General features: G+C 41.9%; 1 protein-coding gene across 4 annotated transcripts in view; it reads right to left on the bottom strand.

Moving 5' to 3' along the window:
• Nucleotides 1-14,903, bottom strand: part of CBFA2T2 (CBFA2/RUNX1 partner transcriptional co-repressor 2) — a 169,514-nt gene extending 154,611 nt beyond the window's left edge. For 3 of the 4 annotated variants that reach the window (XM_030830906.2, XM_030830907.2, XM_060284533.1), the window contains exon 1: nucleotides 14,745-14,903. In XM_030830906.2, the coding sequence (XP_030686766.1) occupies nucleotides 14,745-14,778 (34 nt within the window). In that variant the 5' untranslated portion in view covers nucleotides 14,779-14,903. The remainder of the gene's footprint in view (nucleotides 1-14,744) is intronic. The other variant, XM_060284531.2, reaches the window with a different exon arrangement.
• Between the last annotated feature and the right edge of the window lie 564 nt (nucleotides 14,904-15,467).

Genomic DNA, 15,467 nt, shown 5'->3' with positions numbered 1-15,467 from the left:
ATTAGGTCAGATGCCTATCCTTGACGGTTCTTTTTTTTTTTTTTTTTCTTGATGGTTCTTATCATGCTATTATTACTGCTTACCATTCGGTACTCAAACATCAATCTGCTCCTCCCTCCACCACTGAACGACTTTTAAATTTCTCCAGTGCCTTAGAATTCTCTTTATATTCCCCAGAATCCAGTACTAAGGGCTCAATAAATATTTGTAAAAGTAAATGAGTATTTGAAATCAAAAGTATCTTAGAAAATCAATGACTTTTAGTCACTGTAATGATAATTCATTAATAGTCCACCTTCTAGTATAATTAGCTGTTTGTCTTCTTTCCAGTAGAATACAAATATTAGGTCCCTCAAAAAAATGATTCATTGAACTCAATTACCAAAGTAAAGAGAACAGAGAGACCCAAGTGGAAATGGCAAGTAAACTAAAACAATACACCAAAAAAAGGAACATTCATGTAAAAATAATCAGGAACTGATTTTAGGATTTCAAATTACTATTTAAAAACTATGGTTTTAATGGAAACTCTCCTTATTTACCAAATCACTCCTCAGAATCCAACAGCCACAAAATTAGCATGTACTATTTAGAGACCTATAGAAAGCTCACAGCAAGCCAAGTGTTGATGTCCACAGCTACAGTTATGTGCTCAGTGGCTGTGAGGCATGTTTGGCATCCCATCTCCTTCCCAAGAAATTCACTGCCTCCATCGATTGAACCAGAATCTTTGCTTCACTATTTCCCAGTACAACTCTCCCCAACAGCATCAATTACAAGGGGAAAAGATGGACAATCATTGTCCAAACTTAATTAAAATCCAGTTGTCAAAGCTTTCATTACAAGAGCAATCAACAAAGTTTTAGGACAAAGAAGGAAAGACAAGCTGGAAGATATCTGAGGACTGGGACTGAATCTAAACCACCTTGGCAGCCCCACAGCAGTTAGCACCATCCCTGTACCTAACAGCATCACAATACAGTTGTTAAATGAACAGCTTCACTGAGACTAGGAAGGGGATTTTTACTTTATCTGTATTGTTTAAGTTTCTAAAATATATTCATGCATTACAAAATCACTCATGTAATAACAAATAGTGTCCAGAACATGCTTTTACAGTCCCTCAATTGATTCTCATCTTGTCAGGTGATTACCTGTCAGGTAGACAGAGACGGTATGGCTATCCCCATTTCACAGATGATAAGACACTCAAAATCCAAATATGAATTGTCCAAAGCTGCACTGCTTCTGAGCTGAAGGTAGAAGGAAACACTGGGAAGCACCCATGTCTTCACTTGCTACACTTCTAACTAAAGAGAAACAGAATGTCCCCTCACAGATCCAACTCTCAAAAACCCACACCCCTGCATTCTAGCTGTGTGACAGTGAGCAAACCACCTGACTTCTGAACCTTATATGAAATAAGAGGATGAGAATACTACTACCTACCTCACTTGATTGCTGTAAAAATTAGATAATGTGTGAAAATTGTTCTGAAATATGGTTGGTTGATATTATTTCTGTTAATGATATATAAATAAGAAATGACCAGGACTTCCCTGGTGGTGCAGTGGTTAAGAATCTGCCTGCCAATGCAGGGGACACAGGTTCGAGCCCTGGTCCAGGAAGATCCCACATGCTGCGGAGCAACTAAGCCCACAACTAAGCGCCACAACTACTGAGCCTGCGCTCTAGAGCCCACGAGCCACAACTACTGATCCCGTGCACCTAGAGCCCATGCTCCACAACAAGAGAAGCTACTGCAATGAGATGTCCGCGCACCACAACAAAGAGTAGCCCCTGCTCACGCCAACTAGAGAAAGCCCACCCGCAGCAACGAAGACCAAATGCAGCCAAAAATAAATTAATTTAAAATAAAATGAACATGCTGACTCTAATAGAAGACAAACTGTGTGAGACTCTACATTATAAAACAGAGAATATGTGTTTCATAAGTAGCAACTAGACAACCAAAATTGATTTCACCCAGATATACTGTTTCCTTAACACCTAATTCTAAAACAAAACAAAATGAAACATCCAACAAGCAAATGGAACTCTCATACATTACTGTTTAGAAATGCAAAATGGTAGGGTGCAGCCATTCTGAAAAACACTCTGAGGGTTTCTTATAAACTTAAACATGAAATTACCATAGAACCCAGCAATCCCACTCCTCTTTACCCAAGAGAAATAAAGACATATGTCCACAAAAGACCTGTGCATAAATATTTAGAGTTTCATTCAAAATCATCAAAACAGGAAAGGAAACAACCCAAATGTCCACTAACTGGTAGACAGATTTTTAAAAAATCATGGTAAAGAGCTTCCCTGGTGGTGCAGTGGTTAGGAATCCACCTGCCAATGCAGGGGACATGGGTGCGAGCCGTGGTCCAGGAAGATCCCGTATGCCGTGGAGCAACTAAGCCCATGAGTCACAACTACCGAGCCTGCGCTCTAGAGCCCATGTGCCACAACTACTGAAGCCCGCGTGCCTACAGCCCGTGCTCCGCAACAAGAGAAGCTACTACAATAAGAAACCCGTGCACCGCAACGAAGACCCAACGCAGCCAAAATAAAATAAATTTAATTAATTAATTTTTTTAAAATATCATGGTACATCCACAAAGTGAAATGCTACTCAGCAATAAAAGGTTACTACAGATACAACATGAACAATTCTCAAAACAATTAGAGTAAGTGAAAGATATCAGATACAAAGGCTATATATTGTATGGTGTCATTTACATGACATGGAACAGAGAGAGAGAGAGAGAGAGAGAGAGAGAGAGAGAGAGAACCACTAGAGGGACAAAAACCAGTATACTAGTCACCAGGGCTGCTAAATGAGGGGAAAGGAGCACGAGGGATCTTTTGGGAAAGAGAAAGAAAAAAGAAACTACTCCATTTACACATCTGGGGAAAAAAAGGAATACTTAATTATCACAATATTTATGCTCAATTTGGTTCAGTATTCGCTTAAGAAATTTTATCTAAACCACCTAACAACTGCTAGGTTAAACCTCTCTGTGGAGGTCTTACAGGGATGCCATGTTTTCAAAGAAACCATTCTTTTTTTTCAGTCAGTATTGGGAGAAGCTCATTGGTAACATCAAAAGACGGGGTACTTCTCTTTTCTAAGGAATCAGTATTATTTTGACAGTGCTCACTCTGGTAGTCACCATTATTTGACTTTCATTCATCATCCCCTACTTCATTCCTCCTGTTCTCCCTGTTCCAAAACCCCCAAAAGGGAAACCTATAGTTCTCACCTACAAATAAATGAGAAATAAGCAACACTCAAATTCCTTCTCTGGAGTTTGAAAGGCAAACCACTCAGTAGCAAATCACTCTGCCTTTTTCACAAGAAAAAAAAAAAAAGGAAAATTTTCACTATGTGCCAAAACCAGCAAACCAACAGCTGCAAATTACTACAACCATATAAAATTTAAAAACTATTCACCCAGGGTAAGGAAGACACTCCATGGCTGAGAGTCAATCAAATGCGCTTCCAAAAGGTGAACAGAAATACTGAGATTTATTGGGAATTCCCTGGCAGTCCAGTGGTTAGGACTCAGCGCTTTCACTGCCGTGGCCCAGGTTCAATCCCTTGTCAAAGAACTAAAGTACCGCAAGGCACCGAATGGCCTAAAAAAAAAGTATACATCAAATTCTGTAGGTTGAATTACATCTTAAATCATTGAGGAGCTACCCCAAAGTAACTTCTATACACAATACATTGACCATATACCCTCAGACTAAAAACAAACAAAAAAACCTGTAATCAAAGAGGTTTACAAACTGAACTTCACGGTAACATGGGTTAGCAATCTTGGAGCTATATATTTATATTTATATTCTAGGTTTGGGCAAATAAGTAAAATATATTGTGGATTATGTGAGTCAGGCTTACAATCCCTAGGTAAGAGAAAGGACTTAAAAATATGGAAAGGATAAAGGCTAAACGAAGTTTGTGGTATTGGAGGTATTAGTCTGAACACACAGTTCTGAAACCAAGTACCCTTATCAAGATTATGATTAATCTATCCAAAACTTTATTCCCTTTCTTGTCCCCTCTGACCTCAATCCTGTGCTAACTGAACACTAATCAACCATAGTCAGATGAGTAAAACTGCTATTGTTGATAAAAGCATTAACGAACCAAAACTGCTGTTATAAACATTATCATTAACATACAAACTCAGGTTGTTCCTCCAGCACAAGTTGAGCTAACAGACCCCCGAGCCATGGATCACTTTGGCTGGAGAATCGTAAACCAGAGACGTTCTGACTCCCAAAACTACAATTAAGAAATGTCACAGGGCTTCCCTGGTGGCGCAGTGGTTAGAGTCCACCTGCCAATGCAGGGGACGCGGGTTCGTGCCCCGGTCCGGGAAGATCCCACATGCCATGGAGAAGCTGGGCCCGTGAGCCATGGCCACTGAGCCTGCGCGTCCGGAGCCTGTGCTCCGCAACGGGAGAGGCCACAACAGTGAGAAGCCCGCGTACCGCAAAAAAATAAAAATAAAAAAGAAATGTCACAGAAATGTCACAAAACGAACATTAGTCCCAGCCTCTTTGTTCTTCCCCTTTAAAAGAAAAAACCCTAACTCAAAGACCAGGTGGGTTTGGATCCGACTCCCTTGCTTGGCGCCCTGTAATAAATCCTTACTTTGCTGCAAACTACCACTGTCAGAGTTTGGCTTTCTGCACCATGGACACAGGAGCCCTTTGCTCAGTTTCAGTTTTTATTACATGTAGATAAAAATAGAAATTTAGATATATGCATGTGTATATATGTATGTGTACATATATACATAGATTTTTTAGCTCTGCCCATTAAAAGGATCTGGAAGCAATAACATCCCATAGCAATGAGCACATACAACAACCACATCTTGATTTCTAAATAATTTTCTCCACTAACAGGAATTAGGAGAGAAATATCTTGGAGAAATGGCTGATTCCAATGCTCAGGTAGGAAGATAAGCCTGGAATATCTCTTTTGCACCAAAAAGTAAGGAAGTAGTCCAAGAATGTTGGGAACTTGTCAAAAGCTAGCTTGAAGGGGTTCCCACTGCCAAATCTGGGACAATGTGAAAAACACAATAAATAATGATGGTAACAGATTATAACCTGCTACATAAAATAAGAATCCACACTGAGCTGGCAAAAAGGTTCATTCAGTTTTTTCCGTAAGATGGGTCTAGTAGCACTTAGCTGTCTTTAACTTCATTCCAAACAATTTGTTAGACTGTATGTGACAGCTGTCATATCAGTATGTATTTAAAAAAAACTTATCAAAGTTGGTGAATTTTTGTGTAGCCATTTTAATATTGAAGGTGGAAGAAAAAAGCAACATTTTTGGCATATTATGCTGTATTATTTCAAGAAAGGTAAAAATGCAACCGAAATGCAAAAAATGATTTGTGCAATGTATGGCGAAGGTGCTGCGACTGATCGAATGCGTCAAAAGTGGTTTGCAAAGTTTTGTACTGGAGATTTCTCGCTGGAGGATGCTCCACGGTCGGGTAGGCCAGATGAAGTTGATAGCGATCAAATCGAGACATTAATTGAAAACAATCAATGTTATATGACGCGGGAGACAGCTGACATACCCAAATATCCATATCAAGCATTGAAAATCATTTCCACCAGCTTGGTTATGTTCATCACTTTGATGTGTGGGTTCCAGATAAGTTAAATGAAAAAAACCTTGACCTTATTTCTGCATGCGATTCTCTACTGAAACGTAATGAAAACGTTCCGTTTTTAAAACAAAATTGTGACAGGCAATGAAAAGTGGATAGAGTACAATAATGTGGAACGGAAGAGACCGTGGGGCAAGCAAAATGAACCACCACCAACCACACCAAAGGCCAGTCTTCATCCAAAGAAGGTGATGTTGTGTATATAGTGGGATTGGAAGGGAGTTCTCCGTTATGAGCTCCTTCCCAAAAACCAAATGATTAATTCCAACAAGTACTGCTCCCAATTAGAAAAACTGAAAGCATAACTCAACAACAAGCGTCCAGAATGAGTCAACAGAAAACACATAATCTTCCATCGAGATAATGCAAGACTGCATGTTTCTTTGATGGCCAGGCAAAAACTGTTACAGCTTGGCTGGGAAGTTCTGATTCATCCGCTGTATTCACCAGACATTGCACCATCAGATTTCCATTTCTTTTGATCTTTACAAAATTCTCTTAATGGGGGCTTCCCTGGTGGCGCAGTGGTTGAGAGTCCGCCTGCCGATGCAGGGTACACGGGTTCGTGCCCCGGTCCGGGAAGATCCCACATGCCGCAGAGCGTCTGGGCCCGTGAGCCATGGCCGCTGAGCCTGTGCGTCCGGAGCCTGTGCTCCGCAAGGGGAGAGGCCACAAAACAGTGAGAGGCCCGCGTGCCACAAAATAAATAAATAAATAAAGTTCTTAGTGAAAATGCAAAATGTATCTTTTATTTTTACTTAAAAACCGAAGGCAATTTTTGGCCAACCCAATACATACAAATAAGGGTTAGAAAATGCTCTGCAGTAGAATATTAACTAAAAAGCAAAGAATAACTCATAGAAAATCACAGCACAACTATCAGAGTAATAACTGACTCAGGCAAACATCATCAATAAATGCTACCACCAATGGATAAAAGTTTGATGAAGGGACTTCCCTGGCGGCGCCGTGGTTAAGAGGTTAAGAATTCTCCTGCCAATGCAGCGGACACGGGTTCGAGCCTTGGTCCGGGAAGATCCCACATGCCGCGGAGCAACTAAGCTCGTGAGCCATAACTCCTGAGCCTGCATGCCACAACTACTGAAGCCTGTGCGCCTAGAGCCCGTTCTCCACAACAAGAGAAGCCACTGCAGTGAGAAGCCCAGACACTGCAACAAAGAGTAGACCCCGCTCGCCACAACGAAGACCCAACACAGCCAAAAATAAAATATAAATACATAAATAAAATTTTTTAAGAAGAACATTATTGGAACAAATGGCAAAATTTGAATAAAGTCCGTATATTAGATAATAATATTGTATCAAATCTGTATTTCCTGATTTTGGTAAGTATATTGCTGTGGTTACGTAAGAGAATGTCCTAGTTTATTGGAAATATACATTACCTTATTTATGGTAAAGAAGTATCACAAAAAAAAAAAAAAGTATCACATTTGTAACTTACTCTAAAATACAGTTCCAAAAAATAATATGCATGTATAAAAAGAATATAGAAAATATAGTAAAATGCTGACATTTGGGGAATCAAGGTGAATGGCATACAGGAATTTTAATAACATTCTTGCAACTTTTTCCTAAGTTTGAAATTATGTCAAAATACAAAGTTTGGGAAAAAAAAGAAAAAGGAGTAAAAAAAAAAAAGTGGTTTTTGAAATAATGTGATCACCACCCTTGAATATGTTTGTGTTTTTCTAACACAGTATGGTGTAATATATTTAAGAAGAGATGACAGTATAGTTTAAACCACTGAGGCAGACCAACCCATCAAGGGAAAATTGAGGAGCTTATGAAAACTATAGCTCCTGAGTTCCCAGCAGCTCCAGGCAGCTATTGGATGAATGCCAGGGGAGCTAAGACCATCATCACCTCGTCCCCTACCTCTCCTTCACCACTCAGAACTTGCCTCTCCTAAGCCACCTCTACCTTTAATCTCGGCCATAAAGAGAACTTGCTTCTGCCTGCCTCCTCCCTGTGAAGTTGACTCCACGTCTCAAGAGGGAAACAAAATGAATCACACTTTCTCAATATTAAGGACAAAAAAATCCTGCCATATTTTTGGTGGATAAAAGTCCACTAGTGGACTTCCCTGGTGGCACAGTGGTTAAGAATCCGCCTGCCAATGCAGGGGACACGGGTTCGATCCCTGGTCCAGGAAGATCCCACATGCCGCGGAGCAACTAAGCCCATGCGCCACAACTGACCTTGCACTCTGGAGCCTGTGAGCCACAACTACTGAGCCCACGTGCTGCAACTACTGAAGCTCACATGCCTAGAGCCCATGCTCTGCAACAGGAGAAGCCACTGCAGTGAGAAGCCCACACACTGCAACCAAGAGTAGCCCCCGCTCGCCGCAACTAGAGAAAGCCTGCGCGCAGCAACAAAGACCCAAGGCAGCCAAAAAAGAAAAAAAATCACTAGTATTTTAGCTTTTATGGGGGTTGGGGAGGGGGAGAGGTTGGATAGTGGTAAGCAGACAGTAAACTAGCTAAAAACTATATGTGAATTAGAGGAATTGGTGATTTTGATTAGTGTAGCTCTAGGGATATAAGGTAAAAATGAATAAATCTGTGCTATTTCAATGTCTGTTCTCATGTGGCTTTGAAAAATTAAAAGCAGGCAGGACCTCTGCATGAAGATGGTTAAGTTAACAAAGGAATAAGGGAAACATCTGTAGGAGAGGAAAAGGTCAAAGTAGTGTGTCAAGGGAGCTGTGCTATGCCTGGTATTAACATTTCACTTGAGTTGGTCGAGAGGTCAGATTACATATTTGTTGCCATCAGCTAATTTAATTGAAAGGTCTAGCCAACTCCAAAGCTATCAATTCAGACAGAAGGTTACCTAGCTCTGAGTTACTCTGAATTTTACTTTGATTTCTGCATTTAATTACAGCAATACAAAATAGAGGGGTAGAATCATATTTTAAAGAGCCACATTCCAAAGTAAAGGTTCACTACATAGTCCATATACTATATTTGATGATCCATATTTGACAGCTCCTCACAGGGCCACGTAAAATTAGCATGGACATTTCTTGGGCTTTTGATGTTCATTGCCATCATCTGCTTCACTGCTAAAATCAGGAAACATATGGAATGAATTGGTAAAATATGCTGAGAGTTTCTGCTGCCTTTTTGTTTTTTGTTTTTAATTCATCACTAAGGCCAATTCAGGATACCTCTAAACAAGACCAAGATCTAATACAGCAATCTTTAAATCATATCCATCCACAGAATATTTTAGATGTTAGGGAAAGAAAGTTGTTGAAGAAAACTGATGGGAAATCAAGTATATTCAGGGAGCACTGGTATCCTCGGGAACACATGTCTAAAAACCTCTAGCTTACCTGGTAAAAACAAGGAGCCACGTGATAGAAAGTAAAAAATAGTGGGTTTTGGACTCAGATCTCAATGAATTCAATATCAGGACTGAACTAAGTGGGAATAGTGTTATCTGCTGCTGATTAACTGTGTGACCTAGGGGAATTTATTTAACTTCTCTGAGCCTTATTTCTTCGTTTGTAAAACAGAGATACTAACTCCCTCTCAAGGATGTTCTAAGAATTACATGAGATAACATACATGAAAAGTGCCCAGCAGAAAAATCTAGCAAAAACTTTTTTTTAAAGAATTAAACTGGACTTAAAGTCAGATTCAGTTGACATATCTGCTACAGACTCATTTTACAAGTTTAATTTATGATACCCCAGCTCCTATAATTTCAGATAGCCTCAAGGCCTTTGAGGGGCCAGAGAGAGAAACCAGAGACAGAAGCAAAAGCTACTTAACCAGCCATAATAAAACCCAGAGACAGGCTGTACTAGCTCATATTGCACATGGGGCCAGTCAATACAGTGCTAGTAGGCCCTAATCCTACTCAAGCAGAAACTATAACTAGGGCAGAGATTCTCTCTCAGCCTTCAAACTTACAGCGATTTTAAGTAAATCTTTACAATTGAGTGATCATTTTCTATAATGAGGTTCAAAACAATACTCTAAAACTAAGGATTGGGCTTCCCTGGTAGCGCAGTGGTTAAGAATCCGCCTGCCAATGCAGGGGACACAGGTTCGAGCCCTGGTCTGGGAAGATCCCACATGCCGCGGAGCAACTAAGCCCCTGTGCCGCAACTACTGAGCCTGCGCTCTAGAGCCTGTGAGCCACAACTACTGAGCCTGCATGCCACAACTACTGAAGCCCACACACCTAGAGCCCGTGCTCCACAATGAAGAGTAGCCTCCACTCGCCACAACCAGAGAAAGCCTGCGTGCACAGCAACGAAGACCCAACGCAGCCAAAAAAAAAAAAAATTTTTAATTAATAAAATAATTTAAAAAAACCTAAGGATTGAAGCTAAAACTGGCAGGTGAGAAATCTTACTTCCCCACCTCTTTCCTCCTGCTTTCCTTATCCTGGAGGAAGTATGAACTTAGTGAATTAATTCATCTTTATCCTAGTGCTACATTCAGTATACTATCATATAAACCACCCTTCCTGGGACTTCCTTGGTGGTCCAGTGGTTAAGAATCTGCCATCCAATGCAGGGGACATGGGTTCAATCCCTGGTTAGGGAACTAATATCCCACATGCAGCGGGGCAACTAAGCCCACGCGCCGCAACTACTGAGCCCATGCACTCTAGAGCCTGCGCACCACAACTAGAGAGAAGCCTGCACGCAGCAATGAAAGATCCTGTGCGCTGCAACTAAGACCTGACGCAGCCAAATAAATAAATAAAAATCCATCCTAAAAACTAATAAATGTCCCTTAAAGGAAAACCCTAATAATTAAAAACAAATAAATAAATAAACCACTCTTCCTGTCTAAAAGCTTTCAGCAGCTACCTTAATGTTAATAACTCTGGCTCTGCAGTCACAAAAGATCTAGATTTTAATCTGGGCTTGGTCATTTATTAGCTCTATGACATCTGAGTCAATTTCCTAATCTATATAATTTGTAAAATAAGGATATATAATCTAACTAAAAGAGCAAAGGATTAAAAGGCAAAAGGTGAGTATAAGCTTGGCATGGTATCTGTCCCAAAATAAACATTCAATATTAGTTATTATTACTATTATTATTAGGCAGGAGTTATCCTCATTTACAGATTAAACAAACAAACAACTGAGTCTCAGAGGTTGAATAACTTCCCAGTAGAACGGGGCCTCAAACTCAAAGTCTGCCTCCAAATTCTGCTTTTTCCATTATGCCAAACAACCTACCTCATGTACATCCCTGCCTTTTTAAACAGGCTACTAACTGCAATTTAACTAGTCTTGATTGTGTGGTCACAGATTATGGGTGTTTTTAATCTTATTCCATTTTTTTTCATATCCAATAGTTTGGGAGGAAAATGACTGAATACATCAATGTGGCATAGCAGGTAATGACCACAGGAAAGGATGAGACCCTCTCATTGGGGGTAGTATCCTTACCTGGGGTAGCCTCTCTCCTCTCCAAGTGCATTTGTTGCTTTAAATCTGCTATGAGTTGGGCTCGGTTAAGTACCCTGAGACTAGTGACAGTACCTCTAAGCCTGAGGAACAAAGTGAAGACACACTTTCCAAACCTAGAAGGAGCAATCATGCACGTAGAGAGAACCACCTTTAGAACAGCAATCTTCAATCAAGGGACACAGCTAGTCAGAGACAACATCCATAGGAAGGAAGCAGGGTAATTCAATTCCATAACCTCAGGTGGGAAGGAAACTAGTTGATGTAGTCTAAGTAAGTCAGCTTCCCAGGGTGGGAAAGGACGGAGAGTAGACCTAGAGGAACAAATAGAAGGCATCTAATTCAACCTCAGAGAAGTCTTTCTGGTGCACTTTCTCATCTCTTCTTTCATTCTAATGGGTAAGTGCCAGATAAAGAGAGAGTTACTGAACATGACAGTTCTCACCCCTTTTGAATAGTGATGCTTATCTACCGTAAAATATTTGTGAGCTTTTCATTAATGAGTATGGTCACTTATCATTCCACTTGTAACTGTTCAGAATTCTTTGTAGGTTCAAGGATTTACATACCTTTCTCCACATTTATGGACTTCGCACTTACCTTGCTAGGCAAAATAAAATCACAAAAATGTAGATACTATTATAACCCTCAAGGAGCTTATATTTAGGGGTTTACATTCTTAGATAACTTAAGAAGGCAGAATGAGTGCCACCAGAGACGAAAGAGCTGTTGTGCTTTGAAAATGAAAAGTTCTAGAACAGGCTTCCTTGCCGTCACAACCGCTAGGAACAACTCCAGCCCAAAATCACTTATCTATTAACAAGGTATACAAGTTTCAGTCAGGTTCCCTGCAGGTCCAGATCTGGAGAACTACTCACCAAGCCCTCAAGAGCCTCCCAGTTTCCACTCTATACCCTCAGCCAATAAGGTTCAAGCCTCATCCTTCTGGAAAAATCCCTTCTCCTTCTTAGGCCTGGTTCAAATGTCACCTCCTTACCTGAACCTTACTTGGACCCTTGAAGAACACTTAGTTGTGCCTATTCTACATTCCCAAAAGCCTTTGAAAACTTAAAGCACTTTATCATTACCCATGTACTTGTGCAGGACCCCTACTAAATTGTGAGATTCCAAGTCGTCTTTGTATCCTCAGCCACTAACAGCACCCAAACTAGTGTGTCAAGCCCAGTGTAAGTACTTTACATATATTAAGATATACATTATACCAATATGTACATATTATCAATCTTCACAATAAAACTACAAATGAGATGATAGGAACTCTCATCATTTCGATTTTACAGATGAGGAAAATAAAGTGCACAGAAAGGATAGGCAGTGCTGAAGGTCTCAAAGCTAGTAAGGATTGGACCCCAAGATTTCAACCTAGGCACAACTCCAGAACTGAATTTCAACAGACATCATGGGTTGAGGGGAAGGTCCGACTACAAGATCAACGGTCTCCACCATAGGGGGCATTGTTACCATTCACACACTTGGGTGTAGAAAGACAATACTGTAACTTCTACTTATATATGTTTTAGCTCATCCTTTTGTAAAATGTCTATTTTTGCACATTATAAAATATACATAATACAGCCTACACTGTAATTTAAAACAAACATTCACATAAATGTGTGTGCATACTCAACCATATTTACTGATATAAAGAACACTAAAAACATCTGAGGCCCTACTCTAGACTATTTCCCCAAGGGACTCTGAGCTCCTGCATTCTCTCTACCTAGTTTCAGTTAAAAACATCAGCCAATCAAGACTATAGGTAAGCTTCCAGAGGCAAGAGTCTGCTCTTACTCATCTATGGAAGCCCTACATCAGCACAGGGCCTGGTGCTTAGCAGATGGTCAATGCTGAATCTAACTGTATCATGAGAACGTCATTTTTAAAAATGCTCTCAACATTTTAATGCAACTTACTATTACTTCCAAATTAAAAGAAAAAGCATACTGAGTACATTGCTTAGGAATATAATAAAGAATTCTCTTAGGAACACTATAAATAAACGAATAAACAAATCTTAGTTACATAACAGAACCAAAAAATTGGACTTTAGGGTTTATTTTAAACTGAAAACTGCATAAAAGAGATTTGGGCATAAAAAATTTAACTTCAGATAAAAGGTCCTTTCAGTATACAGAGATAGTGTACCTTTGTCAGACCTAAGGGTCACCTCTGTCTGCCTCTCTTTAGTTATAAGCTCCAAGAGGAATGGATCAAACCATTAAAAACAGCAACTGCAAACTTGACCATGAAGAAGCATTAGCTGGGTGCACCTACTTTGCATTTCTTCAATCCAATATTTAAGGGCCATCAAACAAAGAAGAGAGGCTGTGTAAAGCCTCCCCTTTATGTGTGGAAGCTCCTGTTCCTCAGTTTCATCCTCTGCAAAATGGGCATACGCAAATACTTAACTCTTAATTACATTACCAGAGTTAAATGAGAGAAAACATGCAAAATGGTTTTATCTGTTTCCTCATTTAAGGTCTCTCTCCCCTCCCCCCAACTAAACTCAAAGCTTGAGTTTGGTCTATCTAGTTTGATGCTATATTCCCAGGGCCAAAATGGTACTTTTTACTTAATAGATGATTTAATAAATATTAAATGAATAGAATGCAAAATGACTGCTGCTCAAAAAATATTGGCTATTATGACTATTGTAACAAGAAACAATTAAAATTTTATTGTTATTATTAAGAGACCCACCCCTCTTCCAAGGATCTCACAATTCTAGGCAGAACAGTAGATAAATGCTGAAAAGGAGAAATGTGGGTAAGAAAAACAATTGGATCATAAAGCAGGACTAATCTAAGACAAAATTAAAATCTCGAACACACACACAACCAGAGCCCAATTTCGAGTTTTTTCGAGTGAGGTTCACCCTGGTTAAGGTTTATCAGCGACTACAATAATGACAGTTTTCACGCTTGTGTATGTGCCAGAGTCCGTGTCAAGCCTCCTAACGGGCCTCACAAAACCCAGAACCAGGGTGGGGAGGGGTTGGAGATGCTCTTCACACCCTCATTTTGAAGAAGAGGTAACTGAGGCTCGGAGAGACCCAAGGTCACAGCCTGTAAGTAGAAGAGCCGGACTGTGAACCAAGGCAGTCAGACCCCTGAGCCTGCACTCAAAAGGCCCCTCAAAAGGGCCATCCTCGCCTCCTCCACCATCCGCCACACATCCGTCGAAATTGGGCGTGTGGAATATTTCTCCAGGGCCGGACTTAGTGGCCCCGGCACAGGGAGAACAAAACAATTCTTGTCCGCGGGCAAGTTAGATGGACACCGGCCCGGCCGGGGCTCCGAGGCCGCGGTCCCGACAGACTCGCGCACGCCATGAGCTCCGAGCCCTCGAGCGCTGCAGGAAGAGCTCTGGCGGCCGCAGGAGCCCGGGAAGGCCCGGCCCGCCGCGTGACCTTGGATCCGCCGCCCTTCTTGGGGCCTCAGTTTACCACCCTGGCCTCGTGCCGGGTGCCTCTCGGGAGCTCGCGCCTGTGGAGCCGCAGGCCTTTACACGCCCCCCTCAGCCGCCCGCCTTCCCGCCCCGCTTACGCTGGAAGGCGGCCGCTCCGGGGACGCCCACCATCGCCAAGCGCCGCCGCCCCGCACCTCCTCCTCCACCCGCGGCCCGGGTCCCTCGCGGGCGCCGCTGCGGGAACCTGTAGCAGCCAAGCTCGGCGATCCCAACGCCGCCGCTGCTGCCGCCGTTAGGCCGCGCGCCGCCCCGCCCCCAGTTGGCCCCGCCCCTCCCGCTGGGCACGCCCCCGCCGCGCGCTCTCGCCCTCCAGACAAACGCACGCGGAAGCCCGGCCCCAAGATCGGTTCCTACTAAACCCCGCCCCCTGACCTGCCCCGCCCCTTCCGCGCGAACCTACTACCCTATCCCGGCGCATCCTGCTTCTCAGTCCTGCTCCTCTGCGTCACGCGCACCCATCACGTGCACGGCCCACTCTTCATACACAGGGATTCCAACTGTGGCCAGGGCAGCTGCCTGGGCCCAGAGGTCCTAGGGGGCGGGGCCTAGCGGGCAGGGCACAATGCTCTACCGGAGTCGTCCAGGTTAAGATCTGGTCGCCTTTGCGCGTGTCTTTGGGCAAGTCACTTCCCCTTTCTGGCCTACAGTTTTCCAAATGTCTAAAATGTCATGCTCATAATATTAATAGCTGTTAGCTATTAATATTATTGAGCTAATTTTATACACTCCATCCAGTTAATCCTCACAATGAGGGTGAGAAATATTATTCTCCCTTTTCTACACATGCGGAAAGGGCTTTC

This window comes from Globicephala melas, chromosome 15 (genome assembly GCF_963455315.2).
Source record: "Globicephala melas chromosome 15, mGloMel1.2, whole genome shotgun sequence".
Classification (NCBI taxonomy): domain Eukaryota; kingdom Metazoa; phylum Chordata; class Mammalia; order Artiodactyla; family Delphinidae; genus Globicephala; species Globicephala melas.
The sequence above is the reverse complement of the archived record's forward strand: the minus strand, read 5'-3'. Positions and strand labels throughout refer to the sequence as shown.